At 40.2% G+C, this 25158-nt stretch overlaps 1 protein-coding gene across 1 annotated transcript; it reads left to right on the plus strand.

Annotated features, from left to right (window-relative positions):
- Positions 1-3580: 3580 nt before the first annotated feature.
- On the plus strand, positions 3581-23488 carry LOC124269418 (opine dehydrogenase-like; the record flags this gene model as incomplete). The annotated part of the gene is given in 5 exon segments (XM_046704423.1): positions 3581-3661; positions 13134-13331; positions 22471-22609; positions 22612-22883; positions 23111-23488. Coding segments are annotated over 5 exon segments (1068 nt in total), but the record flags the coding sequence as incomplete, so codon positions are not given.
- Between the last annotated feature and the right edge of the window lie 1670 nt (positions 23489-25158).

Genomic DNA, 25158 nt, shown 5'->3' on the forward strand with positions numbered 1-25158 from the left:
ACAAAGCGGGCCAATTTTGTAGCCCAGTGGTAAAGCATTCGATCGTCACACTGAAAGCCCGGGTTCAATTCCTACATGGGTACAATGTGTGCAGCCATTTTCCGGTGTCCCTCAGCGTGATATTGCTGAGATATTGCTAAAAGTGTCGTAAAACGAAACTCGCCCATTCGTTCAAGAGACAACACGAACAAAGGTGAAACCTATGCCATGTACGGCAATATTGGAGGGTAGAGGGGAACCACATGTTCTGAATCTAAGCAAAGCCACGCCTTTACAAGATAATCGGTGAAGCTAAAGGGATCATTGTCGGAACACCTTATGCTATAATGTACCCTGATTACTTTTGAGTATGACCGCCTCCGTGGTGTAGTGGTTAGAGCGTCCGACCGGAGAGCGGAATGTCGCGGGTTTGATCCCCGTCCGCGTCATACCAAAAGACGTTAAACTATGGTACTTGTTGGTCCCCGCCTGGCGCTCGGCATTAATGGGTACAACAAGGACTGGTCGGCTCAGACTAATAATGTGTCTGAGTGGGGTATTCATGCTTCACTGTGGCATGGCATCTCAGTGGGCTAGCACTATCAAACCAGCTTCAGTCTGGGCTAGTACAAGCAGCCGCACATACACATACACACGCATGCACGTTGTCATATGAGCAAAATATTCCCAAAAGCACGACGTTAAACACAATTTAAGACAATACACACATGCTTTTAAAACAGCCCCGGGCTCAAACCATACATTCAATGATAATACTTAACTGCATGATGTCACATGATGCAAAATATATTGCTAACAGCATCGAAGATTGCTTGATATTAGATATTAGTGGAAATTACTTTAAGCTATATATAAATTCTCACATTGTATAAAATGTAACTTGAAAAATCGTGAAAACATTTGCAATATCGGCACGACCGTATAAGAAAGTCGCGATCGGTCATCGTTGTAAATACTTCCAATGTAGCTAGTGCTACAAATCGGATATCTTTTCATTACTTGTTATTTTTGGAAAAGCTGCATGGCAGTGTCATACAGAACTGGATGAAATCACATTGGATCAAACCATATTGGATCAATTCGCAATGGATGAAGTCAGGGCACATAATAATGTTGCGACGCTACCTAACCACCCTTAATTAAACGACTTTTTAACTATTAACATACATTTGTAAAGATGAATATAGTCAGTTTCAAAATGACCAGACCTGTTGGTAGACAGAACATTCGTATCCCTGCAACTCCAAAGTAACCGTATATATGGCGATATCCATAAAATTGTTAAATGACTTATAACTGATGATTATGTACATGACTGTAAAATACGATATATCGTGTCTACCATTAAATCTGGATCGTTCCTGTTCTTATGCTTTCAGGAACTTACTTTACTTTATGATTTTATATGGTTATGTCAGTCAGTTGTCAGTGCAGATATGTTTCTTAATAAATTTAGAACTCGGTCTGTTAATATGTTTCACCAGGAAAGACATTCCACTTTAGAAGATAGTTCACGATATGCTTATTATAGAACTTTCAAGACCTTCCTTCAACCAGAATTTTTTTATCAATACTCACGACGGAAAGTTGAAGGAAGCATTTCATTAAATATCGGCTAGGTTTGTTAACCCTTTTAGTAAATGAAGGAAGAAAAACATTCCATTGCAAAATCGAAATGAATCTGTCAGTTATGCGCTATAGAAATAGAACATGAGATTCACTTTGACTTCGTCTGTCCATTTTACAGTGACCTTCGAAAGAAATATATTAAAGATTATTTGATAGGGATGCCGCCATTGAAAGCTTTCGTATATATTTTAACGACTAAGATCTTTACTTTACTTTAAGTAAGCGCAGTGTTCCGAGGGAAACCAATATATGTTCAGAGTGTAGTTTCACAACTGATAGTCTGTTCTGAATTTTTTCAAAGCTGTCTATTTTACCCATCTTACAAGCCTTTGATATGTGCCCCACCATAATTACCGCACATGTCGAGTCACGGCCAGTTACGACATTTTTCAGTATCCTAGAGGGTATACCAAGAGCTTTAGATACTTTCTTTAGATATTCATCAATGGCATGGAATGTTTTCCCTCTCTCTGTTACAAGTCTGAAATAATCAAACACCTTCATAATCAACTGTTTAACTCATGTTGGCAGTCAACCCTGGCTGTGCTGAGTTGCACTGTCCCACCAGCCGTCTGTCGCACCTCGGTGTGAAGCGTGAAAATAGGACACTATTACATGAGAGTTTCTTAAACAATTATTTCCGTGATTGATCATAAAACGTCATTCAGATCCTGTTGAGTTCAGAGGTTTCAGGACAATGTGTCTTATTTATGTTTTGTGCACTTATCCCTATTTAATCATTTATCGATCTCATTTGAACCCAAACAGGCTTTAGTCATGCAATTGAGAGGAACCAAACCCAGGCCACCACGACCAATGCCGAGTCGGTCAACTTGGTACTTGGTATACAAGCATGACTTTCGTAGGCGAGGTCCGCATATTTGCCATGTTTCTCTTGAATCTTCTCTGTGACATCTGTGTCAGAAGGTACAGTAAATAAATAAATTTATCTAGGGTAAATACGGTAGTCCAGACCGACTACCGTGGAGACATGTGCTGCACGAGAAGTTGTGCTTGTTTAGTCACGTGATAGAAGGTTACAAGGTGGGTTGAAGATATTGTTTCGTCACTCGAGGTCTACGCGTTACTCAGGCGAGTAGCTTTGCCTTGGTTTTATTTTCATTGGAGACAAGGCCACTGGGCCGTGTGTTTGGCTACCCACCGGGCCGTGTGTTTGGCCACTGGGCCGTGTGTTTGGCTACCCACCGGGCCATGTGTTTGGCCACTGGGCCGCGTGTTTGGCGACTGGGCGGTGTGTTTGGCAACCCACCGGGCCGCATGTTTGGCCACCCACCGGGCCGTGTGTTTGGCCACTGGGCCGTGTGTTTGGCCACTGGGCCGTGTGTTTGGCCACTGGGCCGCGTGTTTGGCCACTGGGCCGCGCGTGTTTGGCCACTGGGCCGCGTGTTTGGCCACTGGGCCGTGTGTTTGGCCACTGGTGCCGCGTGTTTGGCCACTGGGCCGTGTGTTTGGCCACTGGGCCGTGGGTTAGGCCACTTGGCTGTGTGTTATGAATGTGGGCCACTGGATCATGTTACAAATGCAAGCTACCGGGCCGTGCTGTACACATGCAGGCCATGGCTGTGATGTTATGGTGATATACAAAGTTACTTGATTGAGGATCAGCAGAAGTCAAAAGAAAGAATTGTACGTATCCTGGGATTGGCGACAGGGACACAGCCAACGACTCAACAGAGACGAATCTTATGGAGTGGAACGGTCAATATTCTAAGTTATGTATGCTTTATGTTTAGGCTGACAATTCTTGTGTGGGTCTAAAATGGTTTGTTTTTCTGTAGTTACTTGCAAATGTTTAAAGTAACGATTGGTTATGTTCCCGAATATTTAGTAAAGCAAAGGGATTATATTTCCATTTCAGTTAAGTCAACTTCAGAGTTACTTATTGATGAAGTTTGCAATTGTATTGATGGCTTTTATGTACCTTTTTCAGAGGCAGTTCAGCTCAGGGCTGAGTCGTCTCGGGTGTATAAAAGACTCAAGGATGCATGATTACGTGGAGATCCGGCTTTATGTTAGTGTGAACTATGGAAGGATATCCGATTGGGCAGTGTATGGACTCGAGCGCTTATCGCATATTTATATCTGTGATCTGTGTCGATGAGCTCTTGCTATGTAAATTTCAGAAATAAACCTGCTCGCTCTCGAGGCGCGGTAGACAGCACCCTGTATTACGAGTATGTTATACTTGGTAAATGTTTTATGTTCGTTTGAGCGAAGCGAATTAGAACATAATATGATATAAGTAATGTCATTGGTTTTATTAAAAGCGGCAAGGTCAGGTTTCTTTGTTTGGATATGTCTGTGGAATTCCATTTTGTAATTGTCAATTTCCATGACACCTTTACGTATTCTTTGTCGTATATATTGTTACCGTATATCATTCCAACGTGATAGTAGTATGTGGAAATAGAGTGTGTCATCTCCAGACAATGGTCGACCAGCTTAAGGGTGTCCTCCCATTTGTGAGACACATTAATTAATGGTTCAGTGCACATAGGTGGTGTATCCACATCCCTACAATAAAAGTGGATCAGCCCAGTTATTGAAGAGTACCCACAGGAGGCATAGTTCATTGATGAGGTGATTAATGAAATAGATTATCTAAGATAATATTTACTCAGAAGAAATAGTTCATTAAATATTTTATTTATTCAGAAGAATATGTAATTATGATAACACATTTTATTGACTATTATGAAGTTTCAAAGGCATTTCTGTTTAAACATATTTTATTATTTATGAAAACGAATTGGGATTGGTGAACAAGCATTACTGTTTATGTTAACACCGGTCCCATGCAACATGAAATACTAAATGAAATGGAGGATGTGACGTCATCGATATTGACTTTTTGCAAAATATACATACATATAAATAAAGTAAGTTTCATTTAGTTACCTCCACAAGATTCATTTACATAGCAAATCAGTAATTAGCTAGGGTTAATCCATTCTATCAGGGCACCCATGAAGGGCCACCTCCTCGTGGTGGGTGCTGGGTAACGCTAAGCGCCCTTCAACCCCCGTTGTGGACCCGGGGAATATTTGGTCCACCAACCTGTTTGCCGTGGGTTGCGCCCCTGTGTCGGTGGAGGACGGGAGGCTGGTGGTTGAGGGCACTGGGAGCCTGGAGCCGTGTTCCGTTTGCCCAACACACCACTTCGCCCCTTACTTCACCTAGACGGGTGGTGGAACTGGCCCGGTTCCATCAATCGGCTGGTCACGCCATGCCCTGTGCATGGACATGTTCATGTTGACATTATTTTGCTTACATTGTATGTTGACACTGAATATTGTGCTTATTCTATTGTCATTATAATATTTGCCTAGAGTCCTATGCCAGAAGGCGGTGGCTCATAGGCCAATCTGGTGATATTGACCCCTGAATTCTATGTTTCTTGAGAGATGTGTCATGGGCCGAACCAGCCTGGCACATGTTCTTTTGGATATCATAGCTATTCATGTCTTTATTTACTGGAGTATGACATCTCTGTAGTCCTGGTGTTACAGCCTGGCTTCCGCTGTAACGTCGTCCTTGTGACCTCCATGGCGGGTGGGGAGCAGAGATGTTGAATATATTTATCCCATCATGTCTCTCCACAATCAATCTGGTTCTTCAAAGCTAACAAATGTCGACATGTTGATTCTGATGATGAAATATCAACGGAAAACTCTGATTCTTGGCCTAGGTTTATCGTTGTTGCTTCTGCTGACGGTACTCCATTGAAACTCAACCCTTTTGCTATCTCCAAAGGCATTGAAGGTGCCTGCGGAGAAGTTAAGAATGTTACCTTCCTCCGAAATGGTTCACTGTTAGTGGAATGTGCTCGGAGGCAGCAATCTGTCAACCTGCTTGGTCTTAAGCAGTTTGTTAATACACAGGTTGTTGTCTCGGTGCACAGAACACTGAACTCCAGTAGAGGAATTGTTAGAGATCGGGCAAAGTGTCTTACGTTCATGAGTGAGGAGGAAATTGTAGCTGAATTGGGAAGTCAAGGTGTTACAGCTGTGAAGCGTTTCACCAAAAAACAAGAAAACAGTATAATAAAAACAAATACCTACCTGTTTACATTTAACTGTCCGACCATTCCAAAGTCTATTAAAGCTGGCTATTTCAATATTGCAGTGGACGTATACATACCTAATCCTCTCAGATGTTACAAATGCCAAAGATTTGGACATGGCGCTAAGTCTTGTCATGCAAAAAATGCTGTTTGTTACCGTTGTGGTGGCACTCATGAGAGTTCTGAGAGTACAAATGAATCACTCACATGTGTCAACTTTGGCGGGGAACATGCATCCTCTTCCAAATCATGTCCTGTCTTTGAACGAGAGTCAAAAATACTGAAAATTAAATATACTAACAATGTTTCATATCATGAAGCTAAAAAGTTAGTTTCTGTTCCTTCTCAGACTTCTTCTATTTCTTACTCAGCTGTAGTTTCCTCTTCTCCTATACCTGTTGTCAAACCTTCCGGAGTTTCTACTCATTGCCAAACGTTGATCAGTTTGGTGAATGATGATCAGATCATTCTGGAACAAGTTTCCTCTGTACCGGACACATCAGTATCCGAAACACAAACGGATGTTCAACTGACACAAAACTCAGAACCAGCAAATGTTACAAGAGATAACTCAGTGCACTTAACAAAAGCAGAAAAGAAACAGATGAGAAGAAGGGCCAGGGCCCTCCAAAACTTGGAAGTGCCTTCTTCTCCCTCAGCCCCCGCAAACGGTTCAAAATCGTTTTGAACCTTTAGACATGGAGGTCCGCCCTCCAGTCTCTACTCATAGGAGTAGGCAAGCATCACGTTCTCCAGTTAAACCACCATGAACGGTTATCAACAAGTAATCCAGTGGACTTGCAGAGGCCTCAGGAACAATTTTAACGATCTACAAATTTTATCACAAGGTTTTACACCATCAGCTTTTAGTCTACAAGAGACGTACCTGAAAAGTACAGATCGATTTGAATTGCGTCGGTACAATTCATTTCATTCATTCTCACCTCCAGGTGATAAAGCCACTGGCGGTGCTTCTATTCTCGTGAGGCAGGGTGTAATCCATAGCCCAGTTCCTCTTAAAAGCAATCTTCAGGATGTTGTTGTCCGTCTTACTCTACAGATAACCTTTACGCTTTGTTCTTTGTATATTTCTCCTTCTTCAGTTCTTCAGCAGTCCGATCTTCAGGATCTATTTGACCAGCTCCCGAAACCCTGTATCATCATGGGTGATCTTAATGGACATAACCCTCTGTGGGAAGTTCCGCAACTAACACTCAAAGGTAAACTCCTTTGAGGATTTCATTTCAAATAATAATTTATGCCTATTTAATGATGGATCAGCCACATATTTGCATCCTGGTACAGGAACATATTCTGCACTTGATCTGTCACTAACAGATCCAAACATTTATAACGAATTTGAATGGTCGGTCCACGACGACCTGTGTGGAAGTGACCATTTTCCCACAATACTTTCAGCTATAAACCCTAATGATGAGCCTCCTACGACAAGGCGGAATTTTAAAAGGCCAACTGGACTTTATTTCAGACTCTTTGTTTTGACCGATTGAAATCTGACTGTTTTGTCAATGTTATGGATCCTATTCAGTTGTTCTCGGACAAGCTAAATATAATAGCTGATGAAACAATTCCTAAGTCCTCTGTGACACACACACATTCGTAAACCATGGTTTACTGATGATTGCAAACAGGCCAGGAAGTGTAGGAAGAAGGCAGAGAAATACTTTCGCCGGCATCCTACAGTTCACAATTTAAATAATGTTAAAATCACTAGTGCCAAGGCTCGACGTGCTTTTAAACAGAATAAGCGTCAGTCTTGGCGAAATTATGTTTCCAAGATAAACTCACGGACACCGATTTCAAAGGTGTGGAACATGATACAAAGGATAAAAGGTAAAGGTTCCAAATCTACTGTTTCATCATCTGAAGGATGGTGATAATTTGTTAACTGATCAGACTGACATTGCCAATAAGCTTGGTGAAACTCTCGCCAAACATTCGTCTTCCTCCATTATGTCCCTGAGTTTCAGAAACATCAGGAAACAACAGGAGAAGAAACGAATAAATTTTACCTCAGACAATGGAGAAGACTACAATGAATTATTTTCAATGCATGAGTTACGTACTGCCCTTGAGCAAGCTCATGATACTGCAACAGGGGCTGATAATATACCCTATCAGCTCTTGAAACATTTTACCTGCATCATGTTTAGAAACACTTCAAAATATTTTTGATACAATATGGACTTCAGGAAATTTTCCAACTTCGTGGCGTAAAGCCATAGTAGTACCTATACCAAAGCCTGGCCGGGATCATACAGATCCGTCAAATTACAGACCAATCTCTTTAACGAGCTGCGTCTGTAAAACCATGGAACGAATAGTAAATAATAGATTAACATGGTATCTTGAAACCAATAATCTCATAACAAATATTCAATGTGGTTTCAGGAAAAATCGTAGTACCATTGATCATTTGGTACGTTTAGAATCCTTTGTTAAAAATGCTATAATAAATAAACAACATGCAGTATCGATATTCTTTGATCTTGAGAAAGCATACGATACCACCTGGAAGCATGGCATTTTAAAGGATTTACATGATTTTGGTTTAAGGGGTCGTTTACCTCTTTTTATATCACAGTTTTAAAAGACAGGCAATTTCAAGTCCGAGTGGGTTCAACCCTGTCTGACCATTACAATCAGGATCAGGGTGTCCCACAAGGCAGTATTTTGTCTGTCACTTTATTTAGCATTAAGATTAACAGCTTATCCAAGGTTTTAAATGATTCAATTGATGGATCACTTTTTGTGGATGATTTTAACATTTCTTGTCGCGGTAAGAATATGCATACTATTGAACGGCAACTACAGTTGTGTTTAAATAAAATACATAAATGGTGTCTTGAAAACGGCTTTAAATTTTCTAAATCAAAACTAATTGCATACACTTCTGCCGTAAATATAAACCACATAAAGACCCAGAACTGTTTTTAAATGGCACTCCCATCAAGGTTGTAAAAGAGGCCAAGTTCTTAGGTCTCATTTTCGACTCCCATTTAACTTTTCTTCCGCATATCAAATCTCTCAAAACTAAATGCCTGAAAGCACTTGATTTATTGAAAGTCGTGTCTAATTCAAGGTGGGGAGGGGATCAAGCTACGCTCTTACACCTTTACAGATCACTTGTCCGCTCGAAGCTTGATTATGGCTCCATCGTTTATGGTGGAGCCTGTAAAGGCAACCTAAAACTCTTAGATTCAGTCCACCATCAAGGTCTGAGACTTTGTCTTGGGTCCTTCAGAACATCTCCTGTTGACAGTCTCTACGTCGAGGCAGATGAGCCTTCTCTTACCCAACGCCGTATAAAATTATCATTACAGTATATTACGAAGCTATATTCTAACGAGTCTAATCCTGTGTTTCACTGCATCTTCACTCCTCTTTATGGGATTTGTATAACAAAAGCCTTCTCTTGTTCCGCCTCTTGGGCACAGAATTAAACCATTCCTTTCTGCTGCCGGCATTGATCTGGAGAATATATCTCCTTCTCGTCTTCTTTCTTCTCCTCCTTGGCAATTGGTGAGGCCAGACGTTGACTTAACATTAACCACATTTTAAAAAATCCGAAACTAATGATTTACAGTATAAACAAGAATTTAGTCAATTAAGAATTAAATATAATACCTATAAATCCTTGTATACAGATGGATCCAAGGATGGTGGCGCGGTTGATTGTGCCACTGTCATTGGGTCCAAAACAATATCTTCCAGACTACCCAATGACAGTTCAATTTTCACAGCAGAAGCAAACGCAATACTAACAGCTCTTAAATATATTAATAAACATGGTAAATATACACAATATATCATCTTTTCAGATTCTCTTTCGTGTCTTCAGGCTATTAAAAATCTTTTCTTGCAAACATCCACTTTTACTAGAAATTATTGAATTGTATAATGAGCTTGCTACTAGCCAATGCGACATCGTCTTTTGTTGGTTACCCAGCCACGTTGGCATTTCTGGGAACACGATGGCTGATATTGCTGCTAAGGCTGCACTCAACAAATCTGTGACACCACTTCTGCTCCCCATACTCTGATTACAAAGCTTGCATTAGATCTCACATCCGTGATCTGATGCAAAAGAAGTGGGACACCCAAGTAGGTATCAATAAATTACATGAAATAAAACCCTATATCGGTTACACTTACTTGGGTTGTCAGTCCAGATTTGAAGAGGTCATCATACGACGATGTCGTATTGGCCACACAAGATATACGCATGAGTACCTATTGAAAGGTGAGGATCCTTGTGATGAACGAATCACGGTCAAGCATGTCTTGCTTGACTGTGTTGAGTATTCCCTCACAAGGGATATCTATTTCAAATCACGAACGATGAAGGATCTTTTACTAATATACGTCCTCATTTAATTATTGCTTTTTTAAAAGAATTAAATTTGTTAACAGATTTGTAAATAGCTAAATATTTTATGATTGAAAGTTTGAGTTAGTAACACAGATTGTTAGTGGCTGTATCCTCGAGGGGGTTAAAGTACTGTAAAATTATTGTCCTCCTGAGAGGGTACGTAAGTCCCAAAACATTCAAAGTCAATTTCAACTTTCTTTTTAATCGTAGAATATGTAATTTTAATGTTTGGCTAGATACATCTCAATTGCTAACAGCTGAGGGATGATGTAAATCCAGCTAGGCCCATGCAGGAAGCAAATGTACTGTAAGTCCCCATGGTCCCTAGTATTAGCGATCTATAGCCTATTTTTATATTGTGTTGTCCACTATAGTTAAAATGTTTTTAGACTCTATTACTAGTTTTACATATATATCTGTGATATTTATAGTTGTTTTACTGCCCTTCGTTGGCAGTTTTTTTTATAATATACATATATTACATTTCAATATCGAATGTTCTCGTCACGATATGGCTGAAATATTGCCGCTGTGACGTTAAATATTAACTCACTCACTCACTCACTCACCATTCTATCAGACACAGGAGTATGGTGTGTTTTCTTTGTTAATTACCTAGTTCACTGTCTCATAACTGGGAGTCTCACAATTGGGAGTTCTCACAAATGGGAGTAGACCGCTTAAGAACAGGAACGAAAGATTGGTTTAAGCACACAGTAAGGATAGAGTCTGACTTGGTCCACTTAGTATACCATGTACATAATGACTATATGACCATATTCAGAGATTCTACAGACCCAGGGAAGGGATTGAGCTGATATGACAGTAAGGTCTTTTTGTCCTATGGCTAACTGTGGCATGCCTCAAAGTCAAATCCTGCCTGTGTAGGCAATGCAACCAGGATGGCTCTTTTCTGTATGTAGGGTACACTGAGTAAAGTACTTATACAAGTACACACGATCGTGTGCTGGCCATTAGGTGCCTCATTCGTCCAGGGTTAGTTCAAATCCCGGATTAAACTCAACCAAATTGCAAATGTTCAAGAAACTGTACTTTGCTCGGAAACTGGGATTTGGGATATGATGGATGTATGCCTACTTTTCCAGTTAAATATACAGGTGAATTGTATGGCTGAAACAAAACAAGGGCTTAATTACCCATTTCGACACTTTGGAATATCTGACGACATTGATCATATAAACGTGATCATAACAGCACACCCCCACACCTCTACAACCACACATCCCTACCCCCACACTCACAGACCCTCACCCACACCACACACCAACACACCAACCCAACGACAAAAGATATTATGTTGCCGTTTCTTAACAATGACTTATGTGACGGGTGTCCTTTGGAGCTAAGGCCAAACCAGTAACATTCTCTCTGAGCTTGACGGTGGTGACTCGACTGTCAGTGTTAACGAATACAAATACGAATATTTAGGCTTCCTTTGGAGTATCAGGTGCAATCTAATTACTTATAGTTGGTTACAAGTTTATTTGTTTTTAAAAATTGAAATAACGACGGAGAAAATGATCGATGCACGGATACTACGAGTTAAAAGTGTTTTCAAAATATATTTGATGTAACGAAATAATGATCGAAATTACGATAATATAATTGAAGTAACGAAAAATAGCTATTCTGAAAAGAGAAAAAGTCCTTTGAAATAAGAGTAATTAAAATGATTTATGCTGCCAATGGGGTACCGTTATACTGTCGTTGGTTACAAGGTGACCAGCTCGTGTTATTCCGGAACAAGCCGAATAGCTTCATGGAGTTTACGGAAAGGGTGGTGACGAATGGCTTTGGCACGTGTATTTCTTCGGGAGTTACATTATTTGCATTATATCTTCAATTTAGCGTTGCATTACTCGACATTGGTGCAAGAAGCAAGATGCATGTGATTGTTAAACCATTTTGGAAGTTCTCGAAGACATCTACGCATGTCAGTGTGGTGTGACAGTTTATGAACCACTCAGCTGTCACACGTTATATAAGATTATGACGGACAACTTTCCTCATTGTAATTATTGATACGCTGGGCGAGAGAAGAATTTGAGGTAATGCAGGTGAAATCCATGACCACGACTATGGTGCGTTGAATTTCTGTGGATCTGGGATTTAAAACTATGATTATCGTATTTTGGCACGCAGAAGATTACACCATAATAATTTAACATCAGCGAACATTTATATGTCAAGTAAGGCAACGTTCCCCGTCTACAAAATGTAGATAAAGTAGAAGGTTTGTTTGACAATTCCCAGTCTACAAAATATAGATTAAGTGGAGGTTTTAGTTTGACAATTCCCAGTCCACAAAATATAGATTAAGTAGAAGGTTTTAACTTTACATTTCCCAGTCTACATAATGTAGATTAAGTGGAAGGTTTTAGTTTGACAATTCCCAGTCTACAAAATGTAGATTAAGTGGAAGGTTTTAGTTTGACAATTCTCCGTCTACAAAATGTAGATTAAGGTGAAGGTTTAAATTTACATTTCCCCGTCTACAAAATGTAGATTAAGTAGAAGGTTTTGTTTGACCTTTCCCCGTCTACAAAATATAGATTAAGTGGAATGTTTTAGTTTGACAATTCACAGTCTACAAAAATTTAGATTAAGTGGAAGGTTTTAACTTTACATTTCCCAGTCTATATAATGTAGATTAAGTAGAAGGTTTTAAGAATAATGACAATTATTATGGATATACAACTTCTTTTATTCTGTGGAGGCGACGTTCCTCCTCCTGCCATCCTATTCAGGTCAAGAGAGGTGTCATCGCCACCCTAACCCGACGAGAGCTAAAAATATCTGTTCTACATCCCAGTCTCTTAGTGCCGAGCTGGACCACATCAGATATGTTTTCACCAAATACAACGAATACCCTTCCCCTTTGTCACCCTGACCATCAACAACACCCTCGACTCAACAACCAAACCGCCCCGACAACAAAGAGCCCCTTCACCATCAGTCTGCCATACATAGGATCAACTAGCCATCACATCCGAATACTCTTTGAAGCAACAAGCTGACATTGACGTCACCTTCCAAAGAGGCAACAGCATCCAGAACCTCTTGCAGGCCACAGGAAGATCAAGGTCGTCCCAGAAGCAAGACCCCTTAGGTGTGGTTTACCACAGAGAATGTGACTGCGGTGACTCCTATGTTGGAGAAACATCAAGGCCACTCACCCTCAGGATCAAGGAACACCAGGCGTCAGTCAGAAAAAATATTCTAAATCAGCCATTGCCGACCACATAAAAGCCCATCCTGACCACACCATCAAATGGGACAAGACCAGAACCATAGTAAAGAACCAGTCAGACTACAAACTCCGTAAACTTTTTGGAAGCAGTACACATCAAGAAAATAGGACCTGCCCTCAACAGAGATGAAGGATACTACATTCCCAATGCCTACCATCACTTGATAATGTAATTATAATATTCTTTGTGTACATTACCTGTTTCATTCCAACCATGTACATCAACCCCATCAAGTGTATAAACATCCACCTGGCTTCCTATCAGTTATATAAGCTCTAACTTAGCCCCTTGTATGTCACCCTACTGGCTTCCTATCAGTTTACCCTATCTCTCATATAAACGTTGTACATCAACCTCATCTATTGTATAAACAAGTCATTCCCTATCTACTGTAACAACAACTCCTGTATATATTCTCTCAATTTGTTACTCATGTATCACTTCCTTGACAACGACATTAGAACCTATGTCGAAACGTCGCCTCCACAGAATAAAAGAAGTTGTATATCCATAATAATTGTCATTATTCTTCATCAACTCAACTTCTAAAATGCCCATCAAACAGGTAGAAGGTTTTAGTTTGACAATTCCCAGTTTACAAAATGTAGATTGACAACCATTATTGGCATGAGTATGTATATGACCCGTGAAGTTCGAATTATTTCTTCAGCAAGCCTTGCTTGTACTGAGAGGCGACTGATGGGTTTTCAGGCTCGCTGACTTGGTTGACGTATCCCAATTACGTAGATCGATGCCCATGCTGTTCATCACACGATTGTCTGGTCCAGACTCGAATATTTACAGACCGCGGCCATACAGCTCGAAAACAACAAACCAATAATTTTCTGTGCTTTAATTTTGTAGTCAGCACACTTACTTCGTTGTAATAAACGTTGCTCTCGGTGAACCTTGTAACAACGTGGCGTACGGTGTTAAACAACAAACAAACAAAATAATATATTTTTATTTCAGACTGTTCATGAATAGAGTCAAAGGGACAACCTTCTACTGTAGAACAAGTAGGTTTCTATGATCCAGGTGTGGAACCCAGGAATCAAATGAACATAGTCTCTACTTGTCGACATGAATAGAGTCAAAAGGGGAAACCTTCTGCTATAGTAGGTTTCTGAAATAGTAGGTTTCTATCATTAAGGTAGTGTTTATGTATGCATATGTTGCCTGTTTCCTAGGAATCGAGAAAATACTGTAAATCGACAAGGTTTTGCGGGCAGGAAAGTTTTGCTAGTATTGCGAATGACCTCCAGGTGCAAAACTTTCCAGGCGTAATGAAATCTCTCATTTTGTTAAGCAATTAGTCCTGATCCATGAAAATTACGTGATCAAACAATGTAAAGAAGAAGTCCAGATGTTCGCCTACCGGTAATCCCTTTACACAATGTACTTACTTCACAGTTCGCCTACCGGTAATCCCTTTAACACAATGTACTTACTTCACAGTTCGCCTACCGGTAATCCCTTAACACAATGTACTTACATCACAGTTCGCCTACCGGTAATCCCCTAACACAATGTACTTACTTCACAGTTCGCCTACCGGTAATCCCTTAACACAATGTACTTACTTCACAGTTCGCCTACCGGTAATCCCTTAACACCATAACACAATGTATTTCGCCTACCGGTAATTCCCTTTACACAATGGTACTTCACAGTTCGCCTACCGGTAATTTAACACAATGTACTTACTTCACAGTTCGCCTACCGGTAATTCCCTTAACACAATGTACTTACTTCACAGTTCGCCTACCGGTAATCCCTTAACACAATGTACTTACTTCACAGTTCGCCTACCGGTAATTCCCCTAACACGGTACTTCACAGTTCGCCTACCGGTAATCCCTTAACACAATGTACTTACTTCACAGTTCGCCTACCGGTAATTCCCCTAACACAACAACTTACTTCACAGTTCGCCTACCGGTAATTCCCTTAACACAATGTCACACTTCACGTTCGCCTACCGGTAATTCCTTAACACAATGTACACTTACATCACAGCAATCAATTACATTTCTTTAAGAGACATTTTAGAAGTTGCATAGATGAAGGAAAACCAAGTTCTATGGATAGTCAACTTCTTTATTGCAATGAGTGCGGTGAAGGTACTAACAATATAGCTCTCTGTATGTCATTTCCCCGAGGTGTTGCACATCGAAGCTGTTCATGAACGATTTATGAGGTGTTCTACCTGGTGAAATGAACATCAATTAACCAGATTGCCAATGAACCCGATCCCACAGTCCTAAATACACACGCATGTACACACAGCTATAAGTAACATACACCATCAATTGTAGTGTAAACAAAGAAATCTACGGTGTTTCTTGCTATTAATTTGTTCCCTATCATTCCTCAGTTTTACAAACACACACACACACACTCACTCACTCACTCATTCACACACACACACACACAAAACCAAAACAGCAAAGTGTTTTCAGATGTGAACTTTGTGTGTTATATAAATAATCAACGGAACACAACAAATTGTTCAAATGTGGCATCTGTCCACAAATATGGCCCCCTTTGAGAGTCAAGAACTGCCTGGCATCTTCGTCCCATGGAACCAATCAGATTAATAATTTGGGACGTTGTGCCAACTGACTGTATGGTGGAAAAACTTGTCCACGGGTGAAAATGAGTCGCCTGTCTACAGTCGGCCGATGGCGCTGAAACGCTGAGCTTTTGTCAGTCGTGGCATGTTTTCGCTTTTCATTATTGATTCTACAAGATTATTCACAAAATTACGCCTAGTGCATGCAGAAATGAGAAAAGCGCATTTGATATTCATTTTGTATGAATATGAACAAAACTTTCCAGCTAGTTCAATAGGTGTGACGGTGTCCATGCAGTTATTGTAACGTCATTCGTTCCAAACATGTAGTAAAAATATTTTATATTTTGCGTAAGTTCAATGATGTCTGAAATTTCATTACTGTAAACAAATATACACATTAAACAATTTGTCACATGAATTACATTTACACTCAACATTTGCATGGCTACACATGCATGCATGTATTCAGCTAGCTGGATCATAAACTGTTATTCCAAACTGAGTTCAACAATGATAAGTAGGAGTTATCCAGTCCGTGGTGGGTAAAATACCCTGACTCTGCTTTCAATGTCGATTAATTCATACATTGAATCTGGAGGAAACAGTGTAAACGGGAGCTGAATAAGACCTTTAGTATTTGTGCTGTCATCGCTGCTAGGGAGAGATTTTTTATTTTGTTTTTCCAAGCCTGACCGTCCTATCCAGTGACCTGCCTTTCAAGACAACCGTAGGTTGAGGGGCGGTGAGGTAGCCAAGTGGTTAAAGCGTTCGCTCGTCACGCCGAAGACCCGCCGTGATATTGCTGGAATATTGCTAAAAGCGGCGTAAATTCCAACTCACTCACCGTAGGTTGATGAGTTCGTGTTACCGTGGGTACCAGTAGGTGATGTTGGTTTATTGCTGCTTTCAATAGTTCTACGGCTTAAGTCTTCAGACTGTTTCCCCGTGAGATACTGTAGCAGTGTCATAGTCAAGTTCATGACGTCATAGCATAGTCAGGGCATTGTACAAAATCTACAGAGTACGACATGGAATCGTCTGATCTCACACAAGCGATATCTCCTGTGGAACACAGTTTTGGATGATAAATATACGTTCTGTGCTTGTCGTCTCACTGTCTTGATGTCATTTTGAACTGAGTGCGTTTGCTTACTTCGGTTGGTTTTCACTGTTCATGGCTGCCAGGTCAGTTGTTCACGATGGCAGTGTTGTTTCAGGTAAGAGAGGCCAATAAATGGTGGAATGGAGGCATGTGGCAGACCCCATTCTCATCAGAACCACCCTGAAGTAAGATTGATTGATTGTTGCTTAACGCCGCAATATTGACCAATCAGATTAAACATTCTTCGGTGTCATTATATTGACCAATCAGATGAAGCATTCTTCACTGTCATGTAAGAATATCCCATGTACAAGCTGTTCCTTGGATGTTCATTGGATGCTTGAACGTATGTAAGTCCTTGTCGTGACTTTGTGAGGTGTGTAGAGCTATCTGCAAGAGATCACCAGTGTCCATAACCAGACATTTATCATACAAATTCGAGAGGTAAGTTAACAGTCATTGTATATTCTCATTTTCTGTGCATTTTGTTTGTGGACAAGGTAATTAACTCGTTGGCTTAAACATTGCGTATCGTTGAACTTAGTAACAAACTGGCGTAAAAAGCTGCAGAAATAGTTTAACCTGTCAGTGAATACTTATATAACTAATACTGTTGGTTTCCAACCGAGAGTATTCAACTACAGAGATAGTGGATTTCTTATAGTAACGTGTGAATTATACTACAGGTTCATATCTTTACTACAGCAGACAGCTTTTGTTACAGACGTCCTACTTGTCAGTATAGAAATAATAGGTTTTATCATCAAGGTGTGCAACCCCACCTTGGATGCCGGAACGTATACAAGTCTTTGCCGTTCTTTTCATTACATTATTACTCCGAAAACTAAGGGCCTGTTGCCAATGACAACAAAGGTGAAACAAAATGTCCAGCTGTCAATGAGCAGAAGCAGTTCATCAAGAGTAAAGACGTTTTCAGACAGAGATCACCAGCAAATCAAACCATTTTTCTTTGAGGTCTAAAGAACTATATGGATCTGTGTAGAGCAGTTATTCGTCAGGTGTTTTCAGTTATCTGTAAGAGGTCACCAGTATTCATATCCAGACATTTATCATACAAAAGCGAGAGGTAAGTTTACGGTCATTGTATTTTCACATTTTCTGTAAAAGTATTAGTTCAATGCAAACATGTAGGGCCTCAATAAATAATCAATAATACTTTTGTATAATTAACATTGTTACATATACATCGAAATATTTTACCTATTCAACGGTTCTAATAGCATGTGTAGGATGGGCCATAGTTTTAGAAAGTAGGCTTCCTGGTGACGATTAATATATACATATTTTGTGGTATTATATTATTGTATGATTTGTCTCTTGATGTGTGAAATATTTGGAATGAAACTTTTCTTATTACAGTTGTATATGGTATATTTGACTAAAATAATTATCGCATTTAGTGCATAGTTATGTTTTCCTTTAATCCCAAACATTACCTGGGTGTTTGTAAAACTCAATTCTACGTTTACAGTTTTGAGCCATAATTTTATTTAACGCCATATGTTTTTACCTTTGTTTCGTTATAATCGTTGCAGAAGGTACATTTAGGCCTATCCACATGGTTTATTTTGTAGAGGAAATGTCTGACTGGCAATATTCTGTAAATGGTCCTGTACTGCAACCATCTTAATTCGGTACTTGGAGAACATTTATTTGCGATCGAGTTGAAACATTTCGAGTCAAAGTCCGAGTAGTGTGAACCAGTGACGTGTTCCCACTTATCGGAACAAGAGAGTTTAACAGACCGTGAATCAGCTAGCATATCGTATACTTTCTTATGTCCAAGGCGATTGTTTGTACATTTCATTATAAACGGAACACTCAAATCGAAAAGTCAATATCGCGTGTGACCGACATTTGCATTGACACATGCAGTTCAAGGTCTCCTCATTGAGTCAATAAGCGTCCGAATAGAGTTCTTGAGGATGGCATTCCACTTCTGCAGTAGTGCAGCCTCAAGTTCACGGATGTTTCGCATCTGTTGTCGCCGTGAAATACTTTGACCAATTTCGTCCCACAAGTGCTCCATTGGGCTTACATCTGGCGACTGTGCTGGCCAGTGAATAACCTGGATGTGTTGCTGGGCGAGATACTGCATGGAAAGTCTTGTTGTGTGTGCCCGTGCGTTGTCCTGTTGAAAAGTATGGACATATTGGTGGTGATTTAAAAAGATACGATGCGATTCTGAAGAATCTGCTCACGGTAATAAAGGGCATTACTTCTCCCTTGACAGACATGAAGGCAGTCCTGTGATGATTAATTTATTCCGGCCCAGACCATGACACTCCACACCACCCAAAGGTCTGTCTGAATCACACGCTCATCAGCAAAACGTTCACCACGTCTACGCCAAACACGTAATCGGCCGTCAGCATTACGTAGATGAAGACGTGACTCGTCAGTGACTACCACACCACGCCATTGTTGTAACCTTTACTGAAAATGCCTGCTAACCCATTGTATACGCTCATTACGGTGTCTGTCAGTCAGAATTGGTCCAACGTAAGGACGTCGAGCATGGAGCCCTATAGCGTGTAGACGGCGTCGCATGGAATCAGCGCTGATGACCCCACGTCAACCTTGAACTAGTGCAGCTGTCCTGGCAGTCGGCAGTGGTCAATCACTGATCCCGCCCACTTCGGGGACAACCACTGACTATAATCACAATGGCGTCACCGCCGCCGAAAAGTGCGTGATTGCGAATTTTGTTGATGAATTCTGCTTGTGGTACTTAGTATCGGTCGTTTTGTGAACGATATTTAAAAAGGAAAGTTAGACGTATTTTATTTTCAATATAATTTAGTTGACAGGTTGTAATTGGCGAGTGAAAATGAGTAAGCTCTACATGCCCGACGACAAATCGCCTCAGCCTGCTGCTGAGAGTGGGAAGCGTATTTTCTACCAAATAATCCATCTGCCAATTCACGTTCGTCTAAGATATTAGTAGGGAAAGGTAACTGAATTATGTTGTTTGTTGTTTTTCTCAAATATTCCCATCGTAATATATAGTAAAACCGTGAACACAACCACATGTGCAAGTTGCAGATCGTTTCGATAAATAAATTGTCAAAACTGCTCGTGCCGCCTTTATTTATTTATCCGTTGTTCAAATTTAGTTAAATTAATAGTTTGTAAAACATGGGTTTCTACCTTTGAAGGAACAAAGCAGAAAAAATATCCCGTCTACTACTTCGTCCACCTTGTTTGTGTGTATACATGTATATTATCTGGGAAACGTTACTGGACATCCATGGATGTATCTGGACATACCCAGAAGCCAATATTCAGCAGCTAATCTGCAGTTATTCTTAGTAAAATTTCTCTCTTCAAAATCTGTACACCATCGTAAAATAACACTGAATATAAGGAAATCCATTTTTTAGAATCCTTTCCAATGTATTTTTCTATGTGTACTTTGTTGTGGAAATCCTAATTTACAAACGTCCACTATACTGGACTTCAAGAACTGCCAGCATCTATGTACAGGTATGTCACACCACCATAAACACAAAGAATCTAAGATACAGTCTGCACCTGTACACTGACCCATCTTCCAGAAATAGGAAACCTGTGATGCAAAATCTTCGAACAGAGGATCCACAGTTATCCGAACAATTAACTAGCATTGAAATAGAATGTTACACAACATACAAATATACTGCTTTTTCTTCAGATATATTTTACTGCTCACTACTAATGCAAATAAGAAGGAAAGAATATATTCAAAGTTTAAAGCTTCTTGTCAATAAAATTACATATTGACATTATTGTCTCTTAAACAATGAAAATCTTTGTTGTATTACATAACACTAATTCTGATCTATTTCCTTTCTGAGATACTTACTAGTGTCATCAAAATTATATCAAACTATATCGCTGTCAGATATGTTTACATTGTGTCACGGCTTTCTCGCCTGTCTCATGTCAGCTTTATGGCGTACCAACTCAGTGGCCAGTATTGACTGAAAACGTTAAGCAACAACAATTTTGTAGTTACAAGAATTGTCCGTGTTTATAACACTTGCAGACGTAGGTTTCGTGAACGATGGTGCCAACATTTAACTGTTCGTGGGACCTATCAGACTCCTTTGATCCGTCTCAAATCTATTGTCTTCGTCGTAATGGTTGTGTTAAAGGTACACATGAAATCACAGCAATATGTAATAGATATAGCAAATGTGAATGGCATAATTTGAAGACATCGCTTCTGGGGCATCGTTTGATCTCTGAAATCAGTCTGACAAATCCACAAAGCGCGCCCGGCCTGCTGAGTACTGAGTGCGCCAGTTTTGATTGACAGACTGGATCGTTCTATTAAGAGTCATCCTGTGTACAGGAATTTGTTTCTAAAGCATTTTGTCAACTGGACATGCCCTTCGACTTCATGCTAGTTATATTCATTGATCATTGTCATGTTGAAATCCATCTTGATGAACATATGGACAATTTTAGACTGCTGCCTTTTCAATGATGTTCAGTATATATTAATGTGAGAATAAATTCATGTGCTGCAAAAAGACTTGTTGGTATTCTATTGCATATTTTCATTGAGGGCTTTTGTCATTGGGGCATTTAGCCTAGGGTGTTTTGTCTGGGGGCTTTTGTCTGAGTGGGCCTATTGTCCTACCACCGCCTTGACTCACTTATCAATTAACAAGGGATTAGGTGTCTAGGGGCGTACAAAGAACACTTACCATCACCCACCAGTTATCTCCCTTGTGGGCATTTCCAAAATTGGATTTATTTGGAAATCTCATATTTCCCAAATTAGAAATGTCTTGGAAACGTCTTGGAAACATCATCTTTCTAAGACATTTCCAAGCTTGTAAATGTGGACATTTTTCCAGTGATGTGAGTGAGTCAATGAGTTTAGTTTTACGCCTCACCCAGCAATATTCAAGCTATATGGAGGCGGACTCTAAATGATCGAGTCTGACCAGACAATCCAGTGATCAACAGCATGAGCATCGATCTGCTCATCTGGGAACCGATGACATGTGTCAACCAAGTCAGCGAGCCTGACCACCCGATCCTGTTAGTCACCTCTTACGACAAGCATGGGTTACTGAAGATCAATATACTAACCCAGACCTTCACGGGTCACGAATATGTACACATACATGATACAGATTTCAGTATAAGGATGCAGAAAAATTTAAAATTAGGTATTCTACTTGATATGGTACGTTTACAGGTATTCTTTCGTTTACAGAGCTGACAATGACAGTAACAGTTCTTATTTGTGGTGGTGGCAACGGAGCCCATGTTCTTGCAGCTTTAGTGTCTTCAAAGCCTGACATGACATGTCGCGTCCTCGCACTTTCCCAGGCTCGGGAATGGACAAAAGCTGCAGCAAACAACATTCTGTTATGTTCATTCCCATCTTTCAAGGGCAAATCAACTTTATACAAAGCTAACCCCCATGCTATATCTGACGACCCTGCAGAAGTGGTGCCAGGAGCAGACATCGTCATCTTAGTTGTCCCTGCATCTTCCCATGGGAAGTACCTGACAGCCATTGAACCCTACATACAGAAGGAACCATCCTTGTTGCCTTGCCTGGAAAGCCAGGTTTTGAGTTTCAAGCCCGTCATATTCTTCAAAATAAATTTGATGACCTTATGATCACATTGGCCGAAACCCTTCCCTGGGCCTGTAGAATAGCTGAGAATGGCGTGAAGGTAAATGTAATTGGCATTAAGGAATCCTTGAAGATGTTTATTGTTCACGATGATGATAAAACTCTCCTCAATCCGTTTTGTCAGTTACAGCACATCTGGGGAAAGTTTCCAGTTATTCAGCAAGTGAGTCACAGTCTAGGTCTAACTCACAAGGCCTGTGTGATGCATCTTGGAATCTTTTATGGAAAATGGAAAGATTGTGGCAAAATGCTGTATCCGAGATACCTCTGTTCTACCAAGGCGTAGATGACATCCAAGTACAATGGATGAGTCATCTCGACGATGAAATCAACATGATAAAACTACGCATACAACGAGGAAGACCAAATGAAACCACAAGTGTACTTCAGTGGTTATTAAACACTTATGGATCGTCCATTACTGATTCAAGCAGCCTTAAACAAGCTCTGACAACAAACCAGGCGTATAGTGGAATATTTCATACCATGATTACAGCTGACCAAGGATATATACCAGACTTTAAGAGGCGGTATCTAACAGAGGATGTTCCATTTGGCCTCGTAGTGTACAAAGGTTTAGCACAGATTGTTGGTCTGGAAACACCTGCAATAGATACAGTTTTGCACTGGAGCCAGCAGAAACTAGGAAAGACATACATCGTGGGATCTGGACTGTGTGGTCGGGACTTACATGAGACGAGAGCCCCCCAGGTGTATGGCATCAGGTCCCTTGAAGATTTAGAAACATTTGCTCAATCTCGTTTCTGACTTTGTTCACCATTTTATGTACGCTTGAAATCACACAGATAGCCACGGTGGATCTCACCATTCACTGCCATTTACATTCAGCCTTTGTCCAAAGGGGCATATTTATGTTATTTACAGGTTGTAAAAGTAGTTGTGAACACAACGCGATATGTCTTGAATTGTTATCATAAATGTTCTCGTTTGTGCAAAAGTGAATTTTTTAAAATATATGGCACAAATTCAAATACGTTGGAGATCCGGTATGGCGGTGTTTAGATTTAGCCTTACTTTTTCTCTCTGATCACTGGTTTATATCAGCAGTATGACCATGTTTGTGTCAAGTATTTATGGAGGTTATAGTACACCAAACCAGAATCCGTAGTTTAACAAGAACTTTTCGTTGCCTTCGGCGCAGGTTGAATCTTTTGACAGCTGTGATTGGATGATTTTGTGTAAGATTTGTTTGTGTTTTTAATGTACATCCAATTCAGTTATTAAAACTAACCATATTGTTCAGCATTTAGTCAGTATTACATGGCGACTTCTGCATAAAAGTATTTTCAAGCAGATGGTATTTTTTGCAGAAACTGGGGTTTAGCTTCCTGGAATAGGAAAAAGTTATACTCATGTATTTTGTTTTAATGCACCTTTACTGCACCTTTAACGTTGAACTAGGCACATATGTACATGCATTAGCTGTTGACGGCCTAGTTAATTGAAAAAAATATATAACCGTACTGTAAAAATCAATGGGGAAAATATTTGGTTTTGTGTAACCTGGAGTTGTTCATATTTAATTGGTGCAAACCGAACTTGAGTACAGTATCATGCAGTTCAAGAGGTGTCTTGTGGCGAACGCTTCTGATCTGAGATCAGAAGCTCTCTCGTTTCCAGTCAGTCGTAAAACGCGTTAGATGGTACAGCAGCACCAGAATAGGTGGAGAGAACTCTTGGAGATGGGTTTTGTTCACATCCGAGCTTTATGAGGCTCTTATTATTTATGTCATTTTTTTTAAATGACTTTAATGAATGAATGTGCTCTGGCAGTTTCGTGCAATGGTCTTCCATCCGTCTGTCAACTGCAATATGTTGGGTCACTGCAGAAGGGTTCCCAGTTACCCCATGAGGGACGTCGGCACCTTACCCCAACATCTCTCTCACACACACAGGGAGACATACACACACACACACACACACACACACACACACACACACACACACACACACACACACACACACACACACACACACACACACACACACAAACACATTAAACACACATAGTCCAATAGTTTGGACTATGTGGAAATTCCCTGATCTTTGCTGAAAAATCCCTGCAAATTTTGTTCATCGTTACTCTTGCAATTGTGTCACGTTTACAAAACCGCCATGCATCGCACTTTTTAGTCTATTTACTAACTTTATAGAGGGAACTGAATGTCAAAATAGCATGTAAGTGATCATGGGTGTCTGTATTTTTATCACATCAAAAATGATTATTCTGAAAGGCTTCTGATAACCCTGTCCCCGTTTGGGATAAGCAACTCGTACACTTGCCCTTTGGGAACATGGCACTATCATCCACCTTACAACTCAGTCCACTGACCCTGAGACTAGGTGAAGTTCTATGTAACTGTTTCAGTGACATGCAGGAAAGTGAGTGTGGCGGACGTAAAAGTGTTCAGTTTGTG

The sequence above is a fragment of the Haliotis rubra genome, unplaced genomic scaffold, assembly GCF_003918875.1.
Source record: "Haliotis rubra isolate DU_JTF1 unplaced genomic scaffold, ASM391887v1 Scf1449, whole genome shotgun sequence".
Lineage (NCBI taxonomy): Eukaryota > Metazoa > Mollusca > Gastropoda > Lepetellida > Haliotidae > Haliotis > Haliotis rubra.